The sequence below is a fragment of the Paroedura picta genome, chromosome 8, assembly GCF_049243985.1.
Source record: "Paroedura picta isolate Pp20150507F chromosome 8, Ppicta_v3.0, whole genome shotgun sequence".
NCBI lineage: Eukaryota > Metazoa > Chordata > Lepidosauria > Squamata > Gekkonidae > Paroedura > Paroedura picta.
The window spans coordinates 58700677-58724474 of NC_135376.1; the positions used below are offsets into that span (position 1 = coordinate 58700677).

At 42.1% G+C, this 23798-nt stretch overlaps 1 protein-coding gene across 1 annotated transcript in view; it reads left to right on the plus strand.

Annotated features, from left to right (window-relative positions):
* HTRA1 (HtrA serine peptidase 1) overlaps positions 1–23798 on the plus strand; it is a 47970-nt gene that overhangs the window by 2741 nt on the left and 21431 nt on the right. The window contains exons 2-3 of the mRNA XM_077349999.1: positions 21507–21606; positions 21863–22067. Of these exons, the coding sequence (XP_077206114.1) occupies positions 21507–21606; positions 21863–22067 (305 nt within the window). The remainder of the gene's footprint in view (positions 1–21506; positions 21607–21862; positions 22068–23798) is intronic.

Below are 23798 nucleotides of genomic sequence, written 5' to 3' on the forward strand. Positions count from 1 at the left end.
AGGCTAGCGTGTCACATGATCAGGTGTAGCCTATCAGAGGTTCTCTACCACGGAGCTTTCTTTATTCAGGATTTTCAGCAGTCTCCGATATGGCACAATAAAGGTAGGGTCACTCCGGATCAATCCTTCTTGCTGCAAAAGGAAAATTAAAATCGCCCAAAATCCAAACTGAAATCGAATTCTGTGTAGAGAGCAGGGACTGAATCGATCTGGGGTTGGAATAAAAGCTCTGTGCAGTTTACACCCAGGTCAGGACTCTGTTATGTATTTATTTATTTATTATTTGATTTTTAGCCCGCCTTTTTCAAATGACCCGAGACAAGTTACATCAGACATAAAACCCAGGAAAAACCCCTACCTCATAAAACACAAAACTCCAACTACAAGATGGCTAAAAACTGTCTCTGTACCCACAGCCAATCCCTGAGGGAGGTTGTAAGAGTTGGCAGCCATAGAACAGCCCTGGATGGATGGCCAGTAGCTTGAGGCAAGGGTTGGTCTCTTGTCCATGCACCCACCTGCCAAGGTAACCTAGAACAGCCCTGGATGGATGGCCAGTAGCTTGAGGCAAGGGTTGGTCTCTTGTCCATGCACCCACCTGCCAAGGTAACCTAGAACAGCCCTGGATGGATGGCCAGTAGCTTGAGGCAAGGGTTGGTCTCTTGTCCATGCACCCACCTGCCAAGGCAACCTAGAACAGCCCTGTATGGATGGCCAGTAGCTTGAGGCAAGGGTTGGTCTCTTGTCCATGCACCCACCTGCCAAGGTAACCTAGAACAGCCCTGGATGGATGGCCAGTAGCTTGAGGCAAGGGTTGGTCTCTTGTCCATGCACCCGCCTGCCAAGGCAACCTAGAACAGCCCTGTATGGATGGCCAGTAGCTTGAGGCAAGGGTTGGTCTCTTGTCCATGCACCCACCTGCCAAGGCAACCTAGAACAGCCCTGGATGGATGGCCAGTAGCTTGAGGCAAGGGTTGGTCTCTTGTCCATGCACCCGCCTGCCAAGGCAACCTAGAACAGCCCTGGATGGATGGCCAGTAGCTTGAGGCAAGGGTTGGTCTCTTGTCCATGCACCCACCTGCCAAGGTAACCTAGAACAGCCCTGGATGGATGGCCAGTAGCTTGAGGCAAGGGTTGGTCTCTTGTCCATGCACCCACCTGCCAAGGCAACCTAGAACAGCCCTGTATGGATGGCCAGTAGCTTGAGGCAAGGGTTGGTCTCTTGTCCATGCACCCACCTGCCAAGGTAACCTAGAACAGCCCTGTATGGATGGCCAGGGTATGTTTCCCACCTACCCACCCGCCAAGATTTAATGCAGCCCAGTAAGTCCGCTCCAGCTCCATGCTACTGGCTACCACCATGGGTTGAAATGCAGCCCACGGCAGCCGATATCCCATACCCCCACCCCCCAAAGTCTGGAGTGATCCAGCAATAAACATTGTTTCTTTTAAAAATGTGTAATGAATTGTGGTAGTAATAGAACACAGAACCTTATTTTCTTTCTGCCATCTGCATGCTGCTCAGGACAGAAGCACAGAGGATATTTCTTTTTGGCATGTTGATAGTGTCAGAGTCTAATCAGGCCTCCATCTCACTCCTGCCAGAGACCTTGTATCTTGATCTATATGTCCACAACAGACTAACATATCTAGGACAATTATTTTATAAAGAGATGCAGCCATCATACAATACTCTAAAAACATTCAGTATCACTTTCTAGTTTGTTGTTAGCTGTAGCTACAAAACAAATTCTGCTTCCTGGAAGCAACATGGTTCTTGGCTGGTCTCCAATGGAGGAGTTTTAAGAATGGTTCTGTACATAACTCTCGTTATCTGAACTTGACCTGCTGGTGGGAATATTCTTGGAGAAAACAAAGATTATGGGCAGGAGTATACCCGATCCAAACATGTGTGAATACCAGCACCTGGAATTGTGTTCAGAATATCAGTGAAAATCTGGAAGAAAGAGCTTCATTGGTATTGAGGAATACTTCCCTATTCTGTACTGCTACATCCTGCAAACAATCATCATGGGAAAACTGCTATCCTGTCGCATGCTGAGAACTTCTTATATAAAAGCCGTTTGATTCTTTACAGATGAAAAAAATGAAAAGACTTGTGAAGCAAAACATAATTGGACCATATGGTTACTGACTGCCCCAATCCAGATATAGTGACCTGCAGGCAGCAACAGATTCCATGTGCAGAACAGCTGTAGCAAAAATGAAACGGGGAAATGACTTTTTGTCCAGTAGAATGTTACACTCTGCGCATAGTTGTCTAATTGTGGGGACTGCAATCTCAGTATATCCCAAAAGCAGATTATAGCTGTTAATAGCACTGATTGGTTATCAGTGGAATGCGGTCTGAAGAGCTAGCTGCTCCTCATTTCTGAACAGTGCTCTGTGGGAGCTGGAAGAGCAGAGCAGAAGGCAGTGGAGTCCTTAGTGCTGGTTGAGTGCTGAGAAATCCTAGCTTCTTTAGTTCTATGCAAGTCAATGCAGTGATGTTGTCTGTTACCTCATATAAAGTGAAGAAGTAGCAAAAGAAAAGAAAAGCCTGCTGTGGGAAGATGCTTGACCGTAATTTTAGGTCTGGGGGCAACTTGGTCATAGAGCAACATGATTATGGCTTCTTCCATCAACGTAAGTTGACTTATGTAGCAAAAAGCTGCATCACTAAGAAATTACATACATATATTTAAACAAAGATGGGAAATGGCTGTGATATATTTACCAAGCATTTTGAAAGCAACAGAAGAACCATATGAAATTGCTTGCAGGAAATGATTGGAAAATTAGTAGTAGTCTTGATTCTGCTTGGTATGGCCAAATACTCTTGGCAGTTAAAGTACTATAGCAATGGACAGTCAGAGTAGAAAGGGAAATTCCACTCAGAAATATGGGGCAGTCAGGAACTTATCCAGATAATTATCAAGAAGAAATGTGTTGTTCTGAACTGTGATTAAGATAAAAACATCACAAATAAGAACAAACATAGCATTGTGGAATAACTTAAAGAATACACCAAACAGATGTTTTGAGAGTGTGACTAACTTTGAAACACAAGACAGAAGTCTGGAACTTTTCTCTCCTTCTTGGTCACTCTCTGTGCGCATTTGCTCAGTAACTGGTCAGTTTTCAGCATAAACAATTAGCAACAACCAGACATTGCAAACAGTGTTTGTGATGAATCCTCAAGCTGATACACTCCTTCCTTTCTTCCATCTCCTTCACCGCTTTGTACTCAGACCTGTAACTGGCAGTCAGGAAGTCTTCACTAAACAACAAATTGTTGTGATGGCCTAATAAGGTACTTTAATACATTTCAATTTGTGTGTGTCTTATACAAACCACAAATGATTGGGATGTGATACTTTTTAGTGTCTTTGTGCTTTGGGTTGTGCTCAAGCATAGGGGTGTTAAACTGGCTGTCCATGGCTTGGCTAAGGTCCCTGAAGCCATTGCAATGCCCTTGGCACCCCTACACAACTGCTTTCTAGTTTTAAGATTGTATAGGATATTTCACATGTTTGCTACCTGTTTCCTGGCACTAAGCACTCTCCCAGGGCCACAGCAGGATGTGACACTTCTGTCTTTCAGCATCCATAGTTGCTCGGGTGATCATGATGGAGGCTCCCTACTTCTGACCTTGGAAAAATGTGCTGGCTTAGTGAAGAAGTATGGAAGAGATTGCATTTGTTCTAGCAGTAGTTTCTGTCCTCCCTAAGGGACTCTACTTCTACTCCTTGGACCAGGATTTTGTGAAACCCTGAGGTTTCTTGACAACCCTGGAATGGTTTCCCAAATTGATATGATTTAAAATTTGTTACACATTTATCATGTGATATGGTCATATCCTCCCTCCCAAAATGGCCAATGGTGGGCCTGGAGGGGATGGGAAGGGGAGGGACCTCAGGTGTGTATGTACACAGCCATGCTTCCCAACTATATTCAGCACAATTGCATCACTTCTGTAGTTTCTAGAAGCCTGAAGAATGTTCTCAACAGTAAAGATGAGAAACGCTGCCTTAGACCATGTGCATCAATATAAGAAAAATAATTAATTTAGACTTGCTATCATTATTATTTTGTTGTTTTTTATTTCCTTCTGTTTAAGGGTTGTAATTTTTTAAAAATTAAATGTACAATTTTGAAAATGCAGAGAAGTTAAAAATATGCTGTAAATCAATCTTCCTCATCCATCAATTCAAAAACCTGATGATTTAACACTACCCTTTTGTTTTTCATGTACAAAGCCTGATAAGGCACATTTAAAACTACCCTGCCTGGTTTTTAAACAAGCTTACAAATAGTGGGAAGGTGACTGCAAAACCATTTGAATTGCACTTGCAAATTCAGCCATAAACTTGAAGCAAGAAGAATGGAAGCTGTAAGTGTCGATTTCTTGACGCCAAAAGGAATCGGGGAAAATTGAGGAACCTCTCTGGGCATGGTTTGCTTGAAAACAGCAAGACACTTATCAGCAAATAAAGCCCTGAAGCCTGGATTTGGGAGGATAGATGAAAGCAGCTGCTTTAGAGGTTTTTGGAATTTTAGAAGGCTTGTGAACTCTTACAGGCCGTGGGGAGAAATACTTCTTTAGGTAGCAATGCAATCTGATAAATACATCTGTCCCCATTGATTAAGGATAGTACAGAAACTGGAAGCCTTGGGAAATAGTTGCATTGCAAGCACAGGCCTGCTTTCTTTACAAGAGCAGGCGTTCTGGAATTTCTAAAGCCTCAAATGCTGCTGAGTTAACTGACACTCCATCAATTAGAGATTTTTTAAAAAACAAGATTAAAGTTCAGTCTTAGGTACTGTTGTTTGGGAAAGAGTTTGTGCATTATTAAGGGACTAGCTGCAAAGCCTGTTCAAAAGAATGGGTTTACTTCCTTCCCTAGGCCCCCGCGGGACAGTAGTCCCATGGGTGGCTGTGTGGGCTGTGGTAAGCACTGTCGCCGGGGCGAGAGCGCTTGGCGCGGCCCAGGGAAGGAAGGCTTCCCTCCCCCGTCCCCTCCCTCCCTGCGGGCGGCTCCATGGGGCACAGCAAGCACTGTCGGCCTGGTGACAGCGCTTAATGTGGCCCAGGGAAGAGAGGCTTCCCTCCCCCCCCACCCCGTGGGCAGTTCCCTGGGCAGCTGAGTGTACTCTGCAGGATGCTGCATGGGGAGGCGGCCAGGGGAGATGCCCTGCTCGCCACCCCATCACAGATCACAGCCCATGACTCAGCTCTGTGACGAGGCAAAACATTGTATGGGGGACACGATGGGCCTGGGGATGCCGCCACAGACGTTGGGAGTTCATCCACTTTGTGTCGGTAAGGCTGTTGGGAGGTGTTGGTGCTTATCAGGTGCTTCTCGTCCACAAGGGCCTAGCGGAAAGGGCCCTCAGCAGTGGTGGGAGCTTTAGAGGCCATGGGCAGAGCGGGCAGTGTGTCCCCCGCCCCATGTTTCACCCCACCGCCATCATCAGTGGGGTTGGGGTTTTCTGTGGAGTGGTGGATAGCGGAATATATGCATGGTCCACCAGGCCGGCATGCGTGTGAGGTGAGGGGAAGCAGGCAGCAACGGTGGTGGGAGTTATTCCGGCCGGGCCTATCAGCTTTGCCCTATTCCAACTTGGACAGCCGGACTCACTCCACCCCAGGGCCTGTTTCACAAATATATAGAGGAATCATGGATAAGGATGTGCAGTCAATTCACACTAACTTGGTCATATATGTACATCCTGAATGCCACTAACCCCAAAGAGTTATATAATACAAATCAAATGGAATGTTTTTATTGTTGGTTTAAAATCACCATCAGTGCATTGTTGAAAAGATCTAAAAGTCTGTTTTTCTAAGTTACTTAGATTTTGCCATACTACTATTTTCTTCTGATTTATTCTAGTAATGTCTTCCAGGACCAATTCTTGGAAAATTTGTAATCTGGGGTTGGATTAAATGTGAATTTTGGCATTAAGGAATTTTCATTGATCCATATATTGTTGTCATACTCCTTTAAGTGGTCTGCCAGTCTTTTTTTAAAATGGTGTCATCATCTTTCCTGCAGCTCATGCATGTTTTTCTGAAGTCAGTGAGCTCATGACCCTGACCTGGATGTCTTAGACTAGCCCAATCTCATATTTTGGAAGCTATGCAGGGTTAACTTTGGGATGGGATGGAAGACCACCCAAGTTGTCCAAGGCTACCGCACAGAGGCAGGCAGTGACAATCCATGTCTGGATTTATCTTGCCTTGAAAACCCTATGGGGGTCACCATAAATCAGCTAGAACTTGACAACACTTTCCACCACCATAAAGGGCTCATGCAGGATTCAATTACTGGTGAATTCCAGTTGTATAAGGGCTACTTTGATACTTGACAGCTAATTAAAACAGTTACATAAATATTAGATTAATTGCCTTTTAATAGAGATCAAGAGTTAACTGTGGCCCCGTCTTGCTTTAGAAAAGATGAGGACATATGTAATTTAAGCTGCACTTATTTGATTATCTCATATCACTCTATTGGATTATATGATACATAATTAAGCACCATTAGTTCTCCTAAATAGTCATCACATGAAGAGATTTAGAGTAAGATACGAATGATATTTTTCTCTACAAATCAGATTTCTCTGGATAGAAATATCAGATGATGAAATGTCTGTATCTGTAACTAGAAATAATTTTAAATGTTGTAGCCAGATGAAATATGAGATTGGTTTTAGACAGGTAGCAAAAATAGCATATACTTGTGACTAGTTGTGAGTACCACCAACTTTAAATGATAAACTATTGTGAATTATCTTAGTTTGCCACAGTTATCAGGGCTTTACTGCAATTGAATAACTGGCTCTTTGTCCCTGAAGCAAGTGACTGTGCTGTACTGAATGTTAACACACATCAACTATTCTTTTTCATTAGAATTCTGACTTAATACATACAGTTTCCAGGGGGAAAAATTCCATAAATCTCAATTCTCTTCTAATGCTTCTATTATCTGATTGTGTTCCCCACCACCCTTTTGCAACTTGTTTCTCAGACAATTCCAATAATAGCAACAAATCAGATTGCTCCTATTTATCCATTCTGATTAGTCAGAAGCGATGAGTAAAAAAGTATCCGTTACAAATTAGGGGAGGAATGTGGGAAATAAGCCTTAAAGAATTAATGTTTTTAATGCAATATCCCCCCCCCCCGCTCCAATAGTATTGAGAGCTATGTTTCAGGAACAGTGCTGAGCGGCATAACTTATGTTTTAAGACACATTTTTTCTTTTATACATTTTTCTTAGAATTCAGGATCCCACAGGCAGGGAGGGGTGTAGACCTCAGTTTCCTAGGAAGGGGAAGAGAAGCTGCAATAAAAATGATGTAAAACTAGTCTTTATTACATAAATTAATAATACATTTATCTTCTTGACTAACCAAGTATTAGCACAAATGAAGTATTAGCACAAATATATTTTGGTTTGTAGAGCCTCTTGTGGCGCAGAGTGGTAAGGCAGCAGAAATGTTGTCCGAAAGCTTTGCCCATGAGGCTGGGAGTTCAGTCCCAGCAGCCGGCTCAAGGTTGACTCAGCCTTCCATCCTTCTGAGGTTGGTAAAATGAGTACCCAGCTTGCTGGGGGGTAAACGTTAATGACTGGGGAAGGCACTGGCAAACTACCCCGTATTGAGTCTGCCATGAAAACGCTAGAGGGCGTCACCCCAAGGGTCAGACATGACTCGGTGCTTGCACAGGGGATACCTTTACCTTTATTTTGGTTTGTATTCCATATATCTAGGACTACTTTAGCTAAGATTAGAAATATTGAGACTTTGGGCTAGTTACTGCCTTTCAGACTAATCTGCTTCACAGGGCATAGGATAAAACAAAAGAGGGGAGAATACGTTGCTTCGATCTCCTTAGTCTACCGTTATCTCAAATTATCGGACATGAAAAAAGGGAAGTTTCACAAATATTAGGAAGTCAGAAGCCTAGACCATTTGACTGCCTTAAGATAGCAAACCTTCCAAAGACTTCCAAGTGTCCCAATGCTTAATTTTAAAAATATATTTGCTTTCCTTTGCTTGTGAATAGGAAAAGGAGGCTGCCTATTTATTGCAGAGCTGCCAGTTCCAAGTCATCTTGGAGAAAACTCATTGTTGAGCATTCTTGATCAGTAGTTTCATATGTTCATGGCTGCAATTTTATATAGGGATATTCTGGAGGGCTTACTTTTGAGCAAATATGTATATGACCAGGCTACAGTTCCCTTAGGAATACTGTCTCATCCCCATGGGCACCTGTTCATTCTCCATTTCCCTCATCCCCTCTGCCTCCTCGCACCAGCCCCTTCCATCTACTTTGTCTGTTTTTGTCTGCTTATAGCATGGGTGGCCAAACTGTGCCTCTACAGATGGCTATGGACTACAATTCCCATGAGAATTATACTCCATGGACATCTGGAGAGCCACAGTTTGGCCACCTGTGGCTTATAGGATTGCTAAATAACCTTCAAAATGGTGGCTGAGATTTCACAATATAATGATTTGTGATCTTGATTCTTTTCCTTCCCCCCCAGTACGTTAACTTTTTATTTAAATAAACATTTCTTGGGGAAGGGCAACTAACTCTGATTTTATTCACCCCTTCCACTCTGCATCCTCTATCTCGGTTTTTAGAGCTTCACAACAAGGTCCCAATTCTGGATTTGATATCCGATGAAGCTACCCTATACTCAGACCACTGTCTCAACTAGTTTAGTACTGTCTCTACTGACAGCCAGCAGCTTTTCAGGATCTCAAGCAGAGCACAGTCTTTTGCAATATCTGCTGTCTGAGATTGTAATTGGAGATGTCTGGAGTGGAATGTGGGACAATCCTGAAACCAGTATCTGATCCCTTAACCCAGTTTATATCATTAACTGTGTTCTAATGGATGCTGATTTCCTTGTTCTGTTTATCTTTTTTTCTGAATGTCCCAGTCTTTTCAAAATCACTGACATCTTCCGAGGATTGTTTCACATGTTGCATCTGTAGTGACATGTGGCATGTGGTTCTGTGAATCCTTAAAAAAATCATTCAGTATGGCCACAGTGGCTGCAGTTTGAAATGACAGACTGAAGGAAGAGAAACAGATTAATCCTCTCCCTCTGCATAGTTTCTTGTTGGAAATTGCACTTCAGCCTACATCAGGAACATGTGGACTATGAAGTCTCTTTCTTCCTGTGTTGGTCGAGGTCTCTAAAACACAACTCTAGTAGATGTATTAAATCATGTTTGAGAAAAGAATTAAGGAATTAGATGGGACATCTTGTTCCATACTGAAGGTTTATAAAAAGAGTATGTTTGATCTGATGCCTATAGGACAAGAAAGGTTTGTGGTTCACACGTGCAAAAGTCCCGATTTTTACTTTTCAGCATCCAGTAAGTATCTTTCAGTCCTTGCTTATTGCTCTTGGCACTGTTCTTTCTGGTTTATTTCCCTTCCTGTCTGGTCAGAAAGCTTTCTGCCTCAATGATTTTGAAGATCAATAAATGCCCCTGAAATAGTTCCACTGACGTAAGTTTCAGACAGCTTTGATGGAGCTAATGTAATATGCATGAAAGAATATTTGGCAGCCTGTGGGTAAAATTTGTAATTTTTGAGGACAATTTTGTCTGGAGTTTGCCAGCTTTTAATTAAGCTTCACACAAGCCTTTTTCGTGAAATATTATAGCCATTTAAAAAGTGGTCTCACACGGAGTATTGGAACTGAAAACAGAACTGAGAACACTTGACTCTCCACCACCTACTCTAACCGACAGACTTACTTTCTTTAGCAATAACTGTCCCCCCCTGCTTTTTACATTCTAGTTGTGTTTTTGAAGTAGCAGCCATGAGAGTCACCAAAATTGTTGTCTGATTCATACCCCACTGACTGTGGTTTACAATTTAGCAAGAAGAAGATTTCCTGTTTAAAACCAAATTATTTCCACCTGAGGAGTTAAGGAACCAACACAACTGCATTCTTTATTGGGGGGGAGGGAATTAAGAGTGTGTGTAGCCAGAGAATATAAGGAATTCTGAATCTAAAGTTCAGATCCTAGAACAGGGCTGATTCTGCACTTAATCCCCCCCCCCCTGCTATGGATCCTGCTGGATTCAGATTGATTTGATGGGTCTTACTACTCTCCTCCCAATTGAAACAGAAAGCCTTCTGCACTTGATTGGGGAAGCTCAGAGCGGGGAGGGGAGGGGAGCAGTGGTCAAGAAACTGAACTACCTTTCCTGAAATGGCTGCGGGGGGGAATCAGGTGACTCCAGCCAGCACTAGTGCTTTATTTCTTCTCTTTTGACTCCCAAGCCAACAGCAGCCTCTCAGAGAATGAGACAAATCTTTGCTGCGAGAAGTGTGCGTGAAAGCTCATGCCTTAAATAAATCTTTGTTGGTCTTAAATATGCTATCGGGCTCTATTTTTGTTGTGCTACTTCAGACCAACACAGCTAACAACTTCTCAAACCTATCAACATCATCCTATATTCTGATTCCCTTGTGTTGTGTTTGATACCCCTCCGAGTTTCGTATCATCTGCGTATCACCCTCTTTAATCCTTCATCCAAATACAAATAATTTATAAATATGTTGAACAACACAGGCCCCAGAACAGATCCCTGGGGCACTACACTTGTCACTCTTCTCCAAGAGGATGCTGAACCATTAACAAAAACCCTTTAGGTACAATCTGTCAACCAGCTATCGATCCACCTGACAGAATTAGGACCCATACCACACTTTACCAACTTGTCAACAAGTATATCATGTGGAACCTTATCAAAAACCTTACTGAAATCCAGATAAACTATATCCACAGTAGTCCCCTGAGACAGCAAAGTAGTGACTTTATATATATATAAAAAGATAATGTTGGTATGACATGACTTGTTCTTGCGGAGCCTATGCCAACTCTTAGAAATCACAGCTCTCTTTTCTAGCTGCTCAAGGACTGACTGTTTGTTCCAAAATCTTGCCAGCGACAGATGTCAAGCTGGTGGGTCTGTAGTTACCCAGATCATCTTTTTTCCCTTTCTTGACCATGGGGACAACATTTGCCCACCTCCAATCATCTGGCACCTTAATCATGCATGTTGCAAAGGGAAAATTTAAAGTGCCCAGAATCAAAATAGAAATTTAATTCAGTGTAGACGGGAGGGATTTATTTGGACTGGGAGTGGATAAAAAGCCTCATGCAGACTCGACCCAGGTTTCTTTTATTTGCATATAAATGTGCACAGTGTCATAGTTCATATACTGTATATGTGCACTTGTGCTGCACGTAGACCAAACAGGTAGGCAATTCTGAAAATAGAGCATGAACCACACTTAAAACATTAAAGCATATGTCCATTTTTTCTTTATGGATATCAAAGGACTCACAATTCATTAGTTATCTATGTTTTCTATTTCCCTGTAGCAAACACAATAAGAAGATGTGTTCATGGGAACAAAGGGATATATGTTAAATGTTTTTTGTATTGATTATTAAGAAAGTAAGTTACTATTTACAGATATTTATTTGAAATATTTATAGTTCCCTTTGTGACCTTAGGACACGAACAAAGGGAAGTAGAATTTATACTCATCCTTGTTTGCCTTCAAAGAATGTATATGAAAATGAGAAAGCATGGAGATATATAAAATCACAGCAAAGTTAAAATTGACTAGAAAATAGTTGTGTGATTGCACACTTGCATTATTTTATAATGCAATGATATTTTAGCATTATTAGGTATTGCTATATAAAATTTGATTGTATTATGTTAGGATGATATTATTATAGAACACTGTAGGTTTTATTAACAAGCTAGAACAGTGTTCAGGTTATCAATTATATATCATGACTTAATACAAATTGTCCTTCCGGCATTTCATACTTTCTTTTGAATTAGGTAAGCACAGGTTTCGGGGAGCAGAACTGCACAAACTCTAATGAAATTATTTTCTTTAGCATTACAAGCCTGAAATGCCACAGAAACATTTAATTTATTAAAGAATGCATTCATTTTTCATCTCAGAATGTTTCATCCAAGGAGATTAAATTTATGCCCTAAGGTGTCTTAATTTTTTCCCCCTGTAGAAGCGTGTTATTTCGTATACCAATGCAACCTACTATACTACCTTCAAAGTTATTAATACAATATTTCAGAAGTTTCTTCTATGTCTAACTGGAAGTTACAATTATGGAAGCCTACGAAAACTTAATATCTCTTTATTCCAGTCTCTTGAAGGGAAATCAGCCAACTACATAGTGCTAAAAGAATGTCCTAGTATTAATATGTGATAATACTGCACACACTAATCGTATTCAAGTAGGCTTTGTATAAAATCTCCAGTTAATCCTGTAGATCAGCACTTCTTTGAATGCATTGCACCAGCAGGCTTTTCTAGTTAGAGAATAAACTTTGGGCCTTCACAAACAAAAATAAAATCCAAGTCCGGTATCATCTTTTCTGTTGCTTTTAGTCTTCCAAAAATATAAAGGAAAAGAGGGTGCCATTGAGTCCATAGAAAACTGTTCCATTCCTACTAAAACTACAGGAAACCCCAACAAATCCTTGTTCACAGTGCCCTGGGCCTTGTTCTTCATAAATGACTTCTTATCAAATTATTTTCAATCTTTCAGCTAAAATTGTTACAGACAAGTTATAATCATTATTCAGTAATGATATTGGTTTGTAATGTCTTATTAATGTCATGTCCTGTCCACCTTTAGGAATTGGTACCATATTGGCTTCTTTCCACATCTCTGGAATGTTTCCTCCCTGTAGAATAGAATTCATTGCATTTTATAAAGGTTGTACAAGACCATCTCCAAAACACTTATAAGACAAACCAAATAATCCATCAGTTCCTGGAGCCCTTCCTGGTTTAATATTTTTTATAGTTTCCACAACTTCCCTTATCATTATAGGCCCATTCATAATTTTCTTTTGTTCTTCTATAATCCTGGGTACATTTAGTTTTTAAAGAAATTAATCTATTTTTGCCAATGGTATATCATGTCCTTTATATACATTAACATAATAATGTTTTTGAATAGCCAAATTATCTGTTAATACAATATCTCCCTCCTGTAATTTTAATATCATGATCTTTTCACAATTTAAATAAATATTCTTTCTTTAGGTGCCATTTTTTTGTATATCAACCAAACCCAAATTGTCAGTAAAAAGAACAAACAAAAACAAAACACTTGGCACTTTACCTTGTGTAATTTTAATGTTTTTCAGAAAATCTATCAATTTGTGGAAAATTGCTCCATTCCAATCCTCTATCAAATAACAAAATCTATCTATTAATCTGGCCATAAATTAATTTCAAAATGTCCCTTTGTACTCATCTGGAACATAGAACACTAAAGTCTTAAACCCAGAAGATTATCCCTGTTTCCATATGAGCACCCTTTCTGCCATTTCTGCCCATGTGGAATCGGCCTTATAGACCAGTGGTCCCCAACCTTTCTGAGGTTGGGGACCGGCAGGGCATCGGGGCGCGGCCCGTGGCCCGCGCGGGCCACGCCCACGCATTGGGCCGCACCCGCGTGCCGCGCCCACGCATCGGGCCGCGCCCACACGGGCGCGGCTGGCCCTGATTCCCTCTCCCCGCCCTCCCGCAGTAAGAAGCTTCCCGGGCCACAAGCTTGCGGCCCGGGAAGTTTTTTACTGTGGGGGGGGGCGGTGAGAGGGAGCCGCGGCCCGGCGCCATGGCCTTCGCGGCCCGCAGGTTGGGGACCACTGTTATAGACCTTTCCAGTTTTTAACCTCCTCTGTCATCTCCTGTTTTGTTTTTACAAGTCTTACATGAATTTTCCCAAATCTTTCTTTCATTCTTTTTTCAAAATCCTGCAATGTCTATCCTTTCAGGTAAATAGTTTCTGTAGCAACTCAGATATAACTACTTTTTCAGATGTTAAGTCTATGGGTCCAAACCCACAGGGGAGCTGCCATTATGAGAACAAGTTGGTTATCACATGATCTCCCTTTGATCCAGATAGATCACATCAACTGGAATTCATTTCCCTGCTGCTGTTCTCAGCTGTGATGTTTCTTCTCCCTCTCAGAGATGTCAGCCCACCATAAATTTTCATTGGAAGCCCCGATGATGTTTACACCCTCCGGCGGAATATTCCACATTTTAATCACTCTCTGTAAAGTCGTCTTTCCTTTTTGTCCATCCTGAACCTACTGCCCATCAGTTTCATTGGATGCCCTCTAGTTCTAGTATTTTGAGAAACTCTTTCTAGCCTATGCATAATTTTATAAACTTTATCATTTCACCTCTTAGGGATCTTTGTTCCAAACTGAAAAGTCCCAGATTCTTCAGCCTTTCCTTGTACTCTAACCTTTTACGCAGCGTTTTTTTGGGATAAATAATCATACACGTGGCACTCTCTGCGAAACACTGAATGACCACCATTCCTCTGCTGGCTTTCTACCTTTATAACTGGTTAGTGGTTTAAAGTGATGTGAGAGTGGGTTAGAGTGATTCAGGATATCCAAACCTGACAGGCCAAAAGCCTTTTGACTCATGCCCTTTGGCTGCCTAGAAGGAGCCTTACAGTTCTGAGGCCCATAGCCCCTGCCTCCCAGCAGCAACAGCAGAGGGTGGAGCCTGCAGTCAGTCCCAGGCAAACAGGCCTTGCACAATGAGCAACAGACCAGACAGAGACCCAAACAGACCCAGACAAAAACACCTCTCTCCAGAAGGCTGCAAGCCCTCACTCACCCTCAAACTCTGCCCTCTCTCAAAGGAAACTCCTTCCAATAATTTAGCAGTTAAGGGGGAAGTCAAAAAACCACTCACCTTCCCAGCTGCTCTCGCTTGGGTTCTGTCTCGCAGGCCAGCTATATAGGTTGTATCTATATAGGATTTATTTTTCTATCTTCCTCTAGTAAAAGTTCTGCCATTTTAAGACAGGTTTGTAATATTGTTCAGTATTAGTACTTCTATCTGCATTATATATATACTAGTAATCAAGCCCGCTGCAGCTAAATGCAGCGGGCGCTAGGGACTGACTGTGGGTGGGGGTCCCTTGGCGGCGTTCGTTCTGCGGCGGCGGTCTGATGGGGCGGTGTTCTTTCGGCGGAGTTTTGGGCGACGTTCTTTCGCTTCGCGCCTGCCGATTCGTCCCTCCGATTGTCTGTCGTGAGAAAGGGTCCAATCCGGACCCTTCCTCATCACGGACAAATCCCACCTCGGCAGCCCTTACCCATTTATTTAGTCCGTGGCGCCCGCGGCGCCACGGGCGGTTTAAAGATGAATATATATAATCATAGTTCCTACCAAAACTCTTGGTGAAAAGCCCTCTATTGTATTTAAATATTTTTGCTTGTTTCCCATTTGCCACAATAATCTCTTTATTTCCAGTATTCAATATTTGTTACCTGTCATGTAAACTGTAACTAGTATAGTGTGACATAATGCAAAAAATAAGCACATAGGAGAAAAGATCAGGGCTTCCAATATTAGTTTTTCCTTTCCAGCGGTGCAGCAAATCCTTGGCATTACTTCCACTCTGAAGTCAGACATAAATATACCCTTTTTCTCCCTGTCTTCAGCCTCAGACTGTGAAAACTCAGAAGTTATGCCTGAAAGGAAAGATGCTCTGTGTATAGTGACTCATTCCGCTAATCTTTATTTCTGCTGTGAATGCTTTTAAAAGTTTTTCTCTATAGTTATGAGGTGTATACAGGCCAAAAGTGAAAGTATTTTGGACTTTTTTTTCCAGATCCTAGCTATTGCCAATGTTCTTTGGCAATTTATTTATTTGTTTGAAATGAAATGTATTTGAAATTGAAAGGATACTCAAGTAAATTGCCTCTATGATTCACATCCCAAGTGATACTTATTAGCTTTCTGTTTATAATTGATGTTTTCTATTTAAAATTTCAACATTCATGGAAAATCATATTATACAACAGCTACTCTGACATGTCTTGTATTTATGAGTTCGTTATTAAAGTTCAAACATAGTAGTTGAATTGCTTAATATACTTTTGGGGAAGTGTATCATTTCTAAGGAACAGTTTTGTGAACAAATTGTTCTGTCAAGCAGAATACAGTCTGAGAACCTATTGTACTCTTTGGTTACTGGCCGAGCTACAGATGACCTTATGTTATTCTTCCACTAAATTCATTTCTAACAAAAAGGCATCTCCCAAACATCTTCCACTCCGTGAGGAAAGCTACCACTGTGCAGTATGTATATTTGTAAAAACAATCACATATTCCAAAAGCCTCCAGTACTTTTTGCATTAATATCCTTTCTGTACTTGAACCAATATAGCCAATTTTCAGTATCACTAAATCTGTAGATACTTTGGAGACTTGGGCCATCAGCAGACAACACAGATCTTTCTACAAACCCGAAAAATGTTCCAGGTTTGCAGAAAAATCATAAATCTAAAATATAATAAAATAATATTGAGAGGGCAAAGCTCACCAAAGTAATAGAAGCAGAACTGTAGCCTTAAGAATAAATTACCCCAGTCTCTGTTGCTATGCAAACATAACAGTATCAACAGCTTTCAAGCCTTGATTTCTGTCAGTAAAAGGCAGGGAGAGGGGCAGATCTTTTCCAGGGCTGTTTTGGCTCCTGAGGGAAAACTCATCACCTGGGGGAAAACTCATCACTGTGCAACTTAATATCACATGTTTTGAAGAACTCACCCAGGGCTGGCTGCCACCCCAGGAGATCCAGCGTATTGTAGCAGTGACAGTTTCAGATTAGGATCTGGGAGATATGGGTTCAAATACCCACAATGCTATGGGAGAGCACTGGGTGACCTTAGGCTGGTTACACAGTCTCGGTCTAAAATAGTTTACTGGGTTGTTGTGAGGATAAAATGGAGGAAAGGAGAATAACGTAAGCTAATTTGAGTACACATTGGGGAGAAAGGCAGGGTATAAATGAGAGCAGATAAAATGTAGATTGGTAGGAAGGAATCAGGGAAAGGTTACCAGGAGGGAAGAAAAGCAATTGTGTCAGGAGGAGGATACAAGGGAAAATGAGGTACTCCTGATTGATTGCCTATCATGCTACGGGGCCTGACATAGCTGGGTTTGATGCATCCTTCACCTTGAAAAAAAATTAGAATTTTTCTGTAAACCTGAGGTTTATCCCACATTTGCATAAAAATCCCCCTTTGTTATGCTTTACCACACTTTGGAACTGTGCTTCAGAGGTAGATATGTGTAACCTTTGAACATATTTGTTCAATGATTCTCTATTTCAATTATTGTTTAAAATGGGTAAAGACTGCATAACACCTAGACTAAGCAAGTACTGATAGGCCTGGCTTTTGATCACTGACAGTACAGTCACAAGCAGATATGGATGCCAGCTCCAGGTGGGGCCTGGAGATCTGGAATTACAGCTCATCTCCAGACTACAGAAATCAGTTACCTTGGAGAAAAAGAATGCTTTGGAGGGTTGAGTCTATGGCATTGTACCCCACTGTGGTCGCTGTCCTCTCCATGTTCTATTCCCAAATATCAAGGTGTTTCCCAGCCTGGATCTGGCAACCATGCCCCTCTATCCTTCATTGTTGGTGGGGGCGGGGTGGGGACTTGGCAACCCTATAAGCTTAGCCATACTCTTTAATACTCATTTTCTGTGGACTTTAAAGGATGTAACTCTATTTAGAATTACACTGCGAATGAATTCTGAAATTAGGATTAGGAGCAATTTCTAACTATGTTTGGATTTATTCGCCATGTTAGTGATTGCTCAGAAAGTCTATCCCCCCCCCCCTCCATGCAAGTTGCTAATTCTAGCAGTAAGGAAAGATGTGCCCAAACTAGCCAGATCTTGTCAGATCACCTCTAAATGGCAAACCCACCTCTGAATGTCTCTTGTCTCACTGTAAGTCAACTGTGACTTGATAGCAAAAACAAAGAAACAAGAAAGGGAAAATAAGAGGGTAAGTAAGAGAAGTATTGCTTCAAAATAATTCCCCAAAGAATTCTGTACTCTTCAATTTACACCACATCAAAAGAGCAGTTTTGGCATCCTTGAAGGAGTCAAATCATGTTCCTTTTAAATGTTCTTTGAGATTTGGGAGCAAAAAGGAGCCTGAAGGGGTAAGATCAAAGCTGTAGGGTGGAGGGGGTAAAGTTTCCCAATGAATTCTCACAGTATAGCCCTTGCTGCCCTTGAAGAATGAGCAGGTACATTGTTGTGATGGAGAAACATTCCTCAGTGCAACTTTTATGTCCTTTTTCTCACCAATGCAGTTTTCAGTTTTCAAGGCACTCTAATGAGACTAATACATCACTGCAAGAACTTGTCTGCAGCCACCCACTGATCGCGGAGACATGTTAAAAACACATATTGCTTGGAATAAACTCATGCATGTATGAATTGGAACCCTAGAAGCAATACTTTTGGACTTATCCTCATATAAAGGTCTGTTAGGTAGTAGGATGAGAGGAGATTGGGAAAGATTATGGTAAAGTACCTTGTAATCAAAGAGGTTTTTTTCTTGTTTGTGGTAAAAATTAAGTGAGAAAAGCAAATTTCATTATTAGCAGTTTAAAGGAAAAATTTCATATACCACATAGACAGGGTGAGGAAGAACACAGCATTTCCTGAAATATGAGTTACAAAATGGGTTCAAAATTGAGGACATTGATAATTCCAAGTTTTAAAATAACTGCCTTGAATAGGCTTTACGTCTTCTATGTATCTGTTCATTTAGGGCTTGCTATTCATTGCAGGATTTTGGAGGTTGTGTAGCTGTATGTATAGGTTCAAAGGCTTTTCTCATTTTGTTACCTGAACTTGTTTAATCGAAGATATCCAAGACTGAATCTGGGACATTCTTCATGCAAACCACCAGCTTGCCAAGTGATCCATAGCTCTTCTCTGTAGTCCTTGTATATGGTTTAGGATCACTAGTATAAATTTAAGTAGTCCACTACTAAAGACCTCAGCAAGAAATTAAACATTTACAAAGCTTAGCTACTAGTACATCTTATAGGGGGGGAAAGAGAGAGATCAGGTATAAAAGGTTTAGCAGAGGTATTCCTTAAAACAAGGGTTATCAACTCCAATTAAAATGGACTAAGTGACCTTACAAGAAGACTGTCTGGCTCTCTCTGGCCCATTATGCATGGACCATAATGCTCACGCTTCAAGCAGTGCTTCGGTTAAAATCACCGATAAAGCTCGCTGCTGCCGCCAGTGTGGGCGCCTCCCAGCCCAGAGCTACGGAAGGCCCACGTTAAGCGAACGTGGGATCTTCCGTAGCTTCCTGGGTAAGCTGGGGCTGCGGCGGGCCGGCGCTGTGAGTAATCGCCAGCACCAGGCCTGTCGGCCTGCCAAGCCCCAGCCCTATGGTGTCCTTGTAGGGACACTGCGTGCCTCTGTGGGCTCCGCTGAGCTCCAGAGCTGGCAGGGGCAACCTCCAAACCTCCCCCCCTCGCCGCACCAGTTTACCTTCTGGCCTCGGTGGGGAATGGCGGGGCATCCTGCCCTGCTGCAACGGCATGACGGCAGTGGGCAGTAGCTGCCGCCGTGCATAAGAGGCCCCTGTGTGTCACATGCTAATTCTATAGAGGCTTCAGTAGTATGGGCATCATTTGACTCCTGCTAGCCTAGATTAATTGGGGCTCTATTCTTGAAATGGAGGATAATTGAAAGTGTCTTGGTTTTAGAACCAGGATATTGGCAATTGAAGCAATATCCCATTTGATGAGACATCACAAATATAGTTGCTAGGAAAACTGGAGTTTCTTTCCTCTGCACCAGGGGTTCTTAACTTTTTTTGTGCCATGGACTCCTTGGGCAGCCTGGTGAAGCCTATGGACTCTTTCAAAGTGATGAATGTGAAAGATATTTCAAGATACACATATCTCGACTGTAATGTGTTATAAAAATATCTATGATTTCTATTGGTGACAAAGTCACTGGTACTGCTAATACTACTGTAGCTTGTTACCTACATTTATAATAGACAGAAATGCTAAATTTCAGTTAGAGTTTAGTGAAAATAAAGATGTAATTTTTTTCTCACCCAAGTTCACAGGCTCCCAGAAATCTATCCATGGACCCCTTGCAGGTTTGTGGAGCTAGGTTAAGATCTGAGCAGGGATGGAACTAGAGTCCTGTGTTGTAGAGCAGTGGTCCCCAACCTTTATTAGGCTGGGGACCGGCAGGGCATTGGGTCGCGCCCGCAGGGACCGCGCCCGCGCGGGCCACGCCCATGCTTCGGGCCGCGCCCGCGAGCCGCGCCCGGCCGCACCCGCGAGCCGCACCCGTGGATCGGGCCGCGCCCGCGAGCCGCGCCCGGCCGCGCCCGTGGGCCGCACCCGCGAGCCGCGCCCGGCCGCGCCCGCGGGCCGCACCCGCGGATCGGGCCGCACCCGCGGGCCGCGCCCGCGGATCGGGCCGCACCCGCGGGCCGCGCCCGCGGATCGGGCCGCACCCGCGGGCCGCGCCCGCGGATCGGGCCGAGCGGGCGCGGCCTGCACGGGCGCGGGCCGGCCTTGATTCCCTCCCCGCCCTCCCGCAGTAAGTACCTTCCCGGGCCGCAAGCTTGCGGCCTGGGAAGTTTTTTACTGCGGGGGGGGCGGGGAGAGGAAGCCGCGGCCCGGCGCCATGGCCTTTGCGGCCCGGCGCCGGGCCGCGGCCCGCAGGTTGGGGACCACTGTTGTAGAGAAGAAATACTGCAGTTTGTTCCAGCACTTGTATTGAAATCTCACCACTAATTGGATTAAAGGTTTAGCTTGTGTCCATGTGCAAGGAGACAATGGACTGTGTCCATGGCCATTATAAACAAATACAGTTTTTCGGTGAATGTGATCCTGATATCTCCCTAGAAGCTAAAATGACTAAACTGAGGTTATTGTACGACAAGAATATTAGGAAAGACAATAAGGCTAGGAAAAGCTGAAGGCAGCAGGAAAAGAGGAAGACTCAACAAGAGATGGATTGACATTATAAAGGAAGCCACAGCCCTTGGTTTGCAAGGCTGTTAAATTATTTTGGAGGTCATTAATTTATAACATTGTCATAAATTGGAAGCAACTTGATGGTACTTCACACACACAAAAGTGATCAATAATGTTATTGAATGCTGGAAAGAAGCCTTTGTAAGGAATACAAACTTTTCTGCCTAGTGTCTGTTTTATTTTAAATCATATGAATAAGAGCCACATTAAACCCTGCCAGATGGCAGCTTGCTGTGTGCGCTGGATCATTTGCTTGTCTGTACAGAGGCACTTCACTGATTGTCATTGGAGTGTTTTTCCCCCCAATGCTAGCAATTAAAAATACTCTCAAGAACAAAACTGTTGTGGCTGCTTGAGCTGTATTTTAAATTCAAATCAATCAAAATCAAAATTCTGTGTTTATAATACAGAGACCTTTTGTTAACTGTTGGGCTTCTTGTGAGTTTTAATAAATCACAATTCATACTAGGAGAATTTTGAAACTGTTTGTGTTCTTTTTCTGATGAATTATGATATTTTTTTTGTTTCACTTCCCAGGCCAGGAAGATCCAAATAGCTTGCGGCACAAATACAACTTTATTGCAGACGTGGTAGAGAAGATAGCACCAGCTGTGGTTCACATGGAATTATTTCGCAAGTAAACAAGATATTCAGATGTTATTGTTTTCCTGGAGCATGTGTGGATTTTTTATGCTGCTGTGACAATACTGATTTATGCAGAAGCTTTTACACAAAGATAACATTACTTATTACACTTTTTCAAGTAGCTGGGTTTTAAATTTCACATGATAATGCATATTTTGTAATTGGCATTAAAAGCCAATTATCTCTTGTCATTTTCTGATGTTCAGAAACTGCTGCTCTTCTTGATATAGGAATTTCATGTCTTTCAGATTACCTTTTTTAAAGAAGGAAGTTTCTGTTGCCAGTGGCTCAGGCTTCATTGTTTCTGAAGATGGATTAATAGTTACAAATGCCCATGTGGTCACCAATAAGCACAGAGTGAAAGTGGAGCTGAAGAATGGTGTCATATATGAAGCTAAAATTAAAGATATTGATGAGAAAGCAGATATAGCACTAATAAAAATAGACACACAGGTGAGTCAGTAAATATTTTTAATAACTTTAAGTGTTTATACGGAATCTGATTATGTTCTGTTATGTTACTCATTATTTTCCATGTGTTGTAAAACCAACCTGAGCCCCTGGGGCAGGTGTTATAAAATTTAAATAATAAATTATTGTTGTTTATGTTACTCCATTTTAATTGTGAGAATACATCCAGAATGAAAAAGCCATGCAGACAAGAAAATAATGGTAGAATTAAGGGCATAGCTGAATTTTTTACATTTTGAGAGCTGCATACTTGCTAACAGAACGCCCTGCAGTCAAAGGTTGTCAGCATGGCTAGTAAAACCTTTTTGTTGAACTAAACAGATTTTCACTCTCTGTGGTACCTTTTAAATATGAAGGATTGCATCCAGGATGATTTTTTCTCCTCTTTATACATTACAATATCCACCTGGGAGCACAGACACTTGCTGTGCAGATGTGCCCTAATTCAACCTTGGAAGGGAAATGCACAATTAAGATACAGCTCAACTTTTTGGACTGAATCTTCTGGCATGTGTTTGGGTTTTTTTCTCTGAAATGTAGCAAGAATAATGTTTGTTTATGCCCTAGAGTACTCTCTGGTTTTCATGTGGTTAGTTGCTTTGCCACTGTATTTGTACTATTTCAAAACCTCCCTTTAATACACTGCAGATGTGCATGCATTTGTAAAGGGCCAAATGCTGTTTTGTTTTCCATTGCATATGGTTTTGGGGAAATGGGGACACACACGAATCCTTAGCCAGTTTTTCAGATCACATAGAGCTACTTGGCTATCCTAACAGCTCAGTCATTCTCATAGAGCTGTGCTGAACGAACTTTCTGTCTGAATTTGCAAAGGCTGGCCGATCCTGGGCAGGAGCCAATCCCAGCCCAGCTGGTTTAAATTGAGCAAAAAGAGAGGATCAGCTGAGGTGGCAGGAACCAGTTCCTACCGCTCTCAGCTCCTACCACCCCAGCTGGTATTTGTTATAGTTGAATATCTCTGAATAAAATTAGAAAAAATCTGATTTTTATTCAGACTCAGCTATACCAATAGTCAATCAGATTCTCTGATCTGTAAGCGGCTTAAATTATCCCCATTTTTCATTGGGGGGGGGGGGTTGGGGGCTCGGTTTATGCTGAATGCATACCTCAAGTGATAATATGATTGAAGAAAGTTTTGGGCGGTTACTTGGGTAACCTCTTGAGTGTATTTGCTGGTGGTCTGATGAGAATTATCTTCATATTTTTATGTATATTTGGCTGGGAAAAACAGGGGATGTAGAAATGAAAACCTGTTATCTGTAGAAAACAAAGGCGGGAATTCACTGAGCTGACTATTCTGGACACTGCTGCAAACTAGAGTTTTGGCAAGGATTAATAGAGGAAGTACACTGATGAATACACACAGTGGCTGAGTGCAGCCATTTCCTTTTATGCATTGTTTCCTGAATTATTTTATGTATTGTTTTTGGAAAGAGGAAAACTATGTGCTGTAGGAAGTATTAGAGTGCTTACAGTTCTAGTGAATGCAGATTATGAAGAGATGTATATAGTTCATCATTCCTTTCACACACTCTGAAGTCAGAGCAAACACCCATCCATCCACCAAAGCACTTGTATTTATAGCCTATCCTTAATATTGTTTAACAAGTTTTGTATAGTCACTTAAATAGGCTGGATCCAGAGAACTGTGAGTGGAGCAGAGTGTGCAGCAGTAATATTTGCCTACTTTTT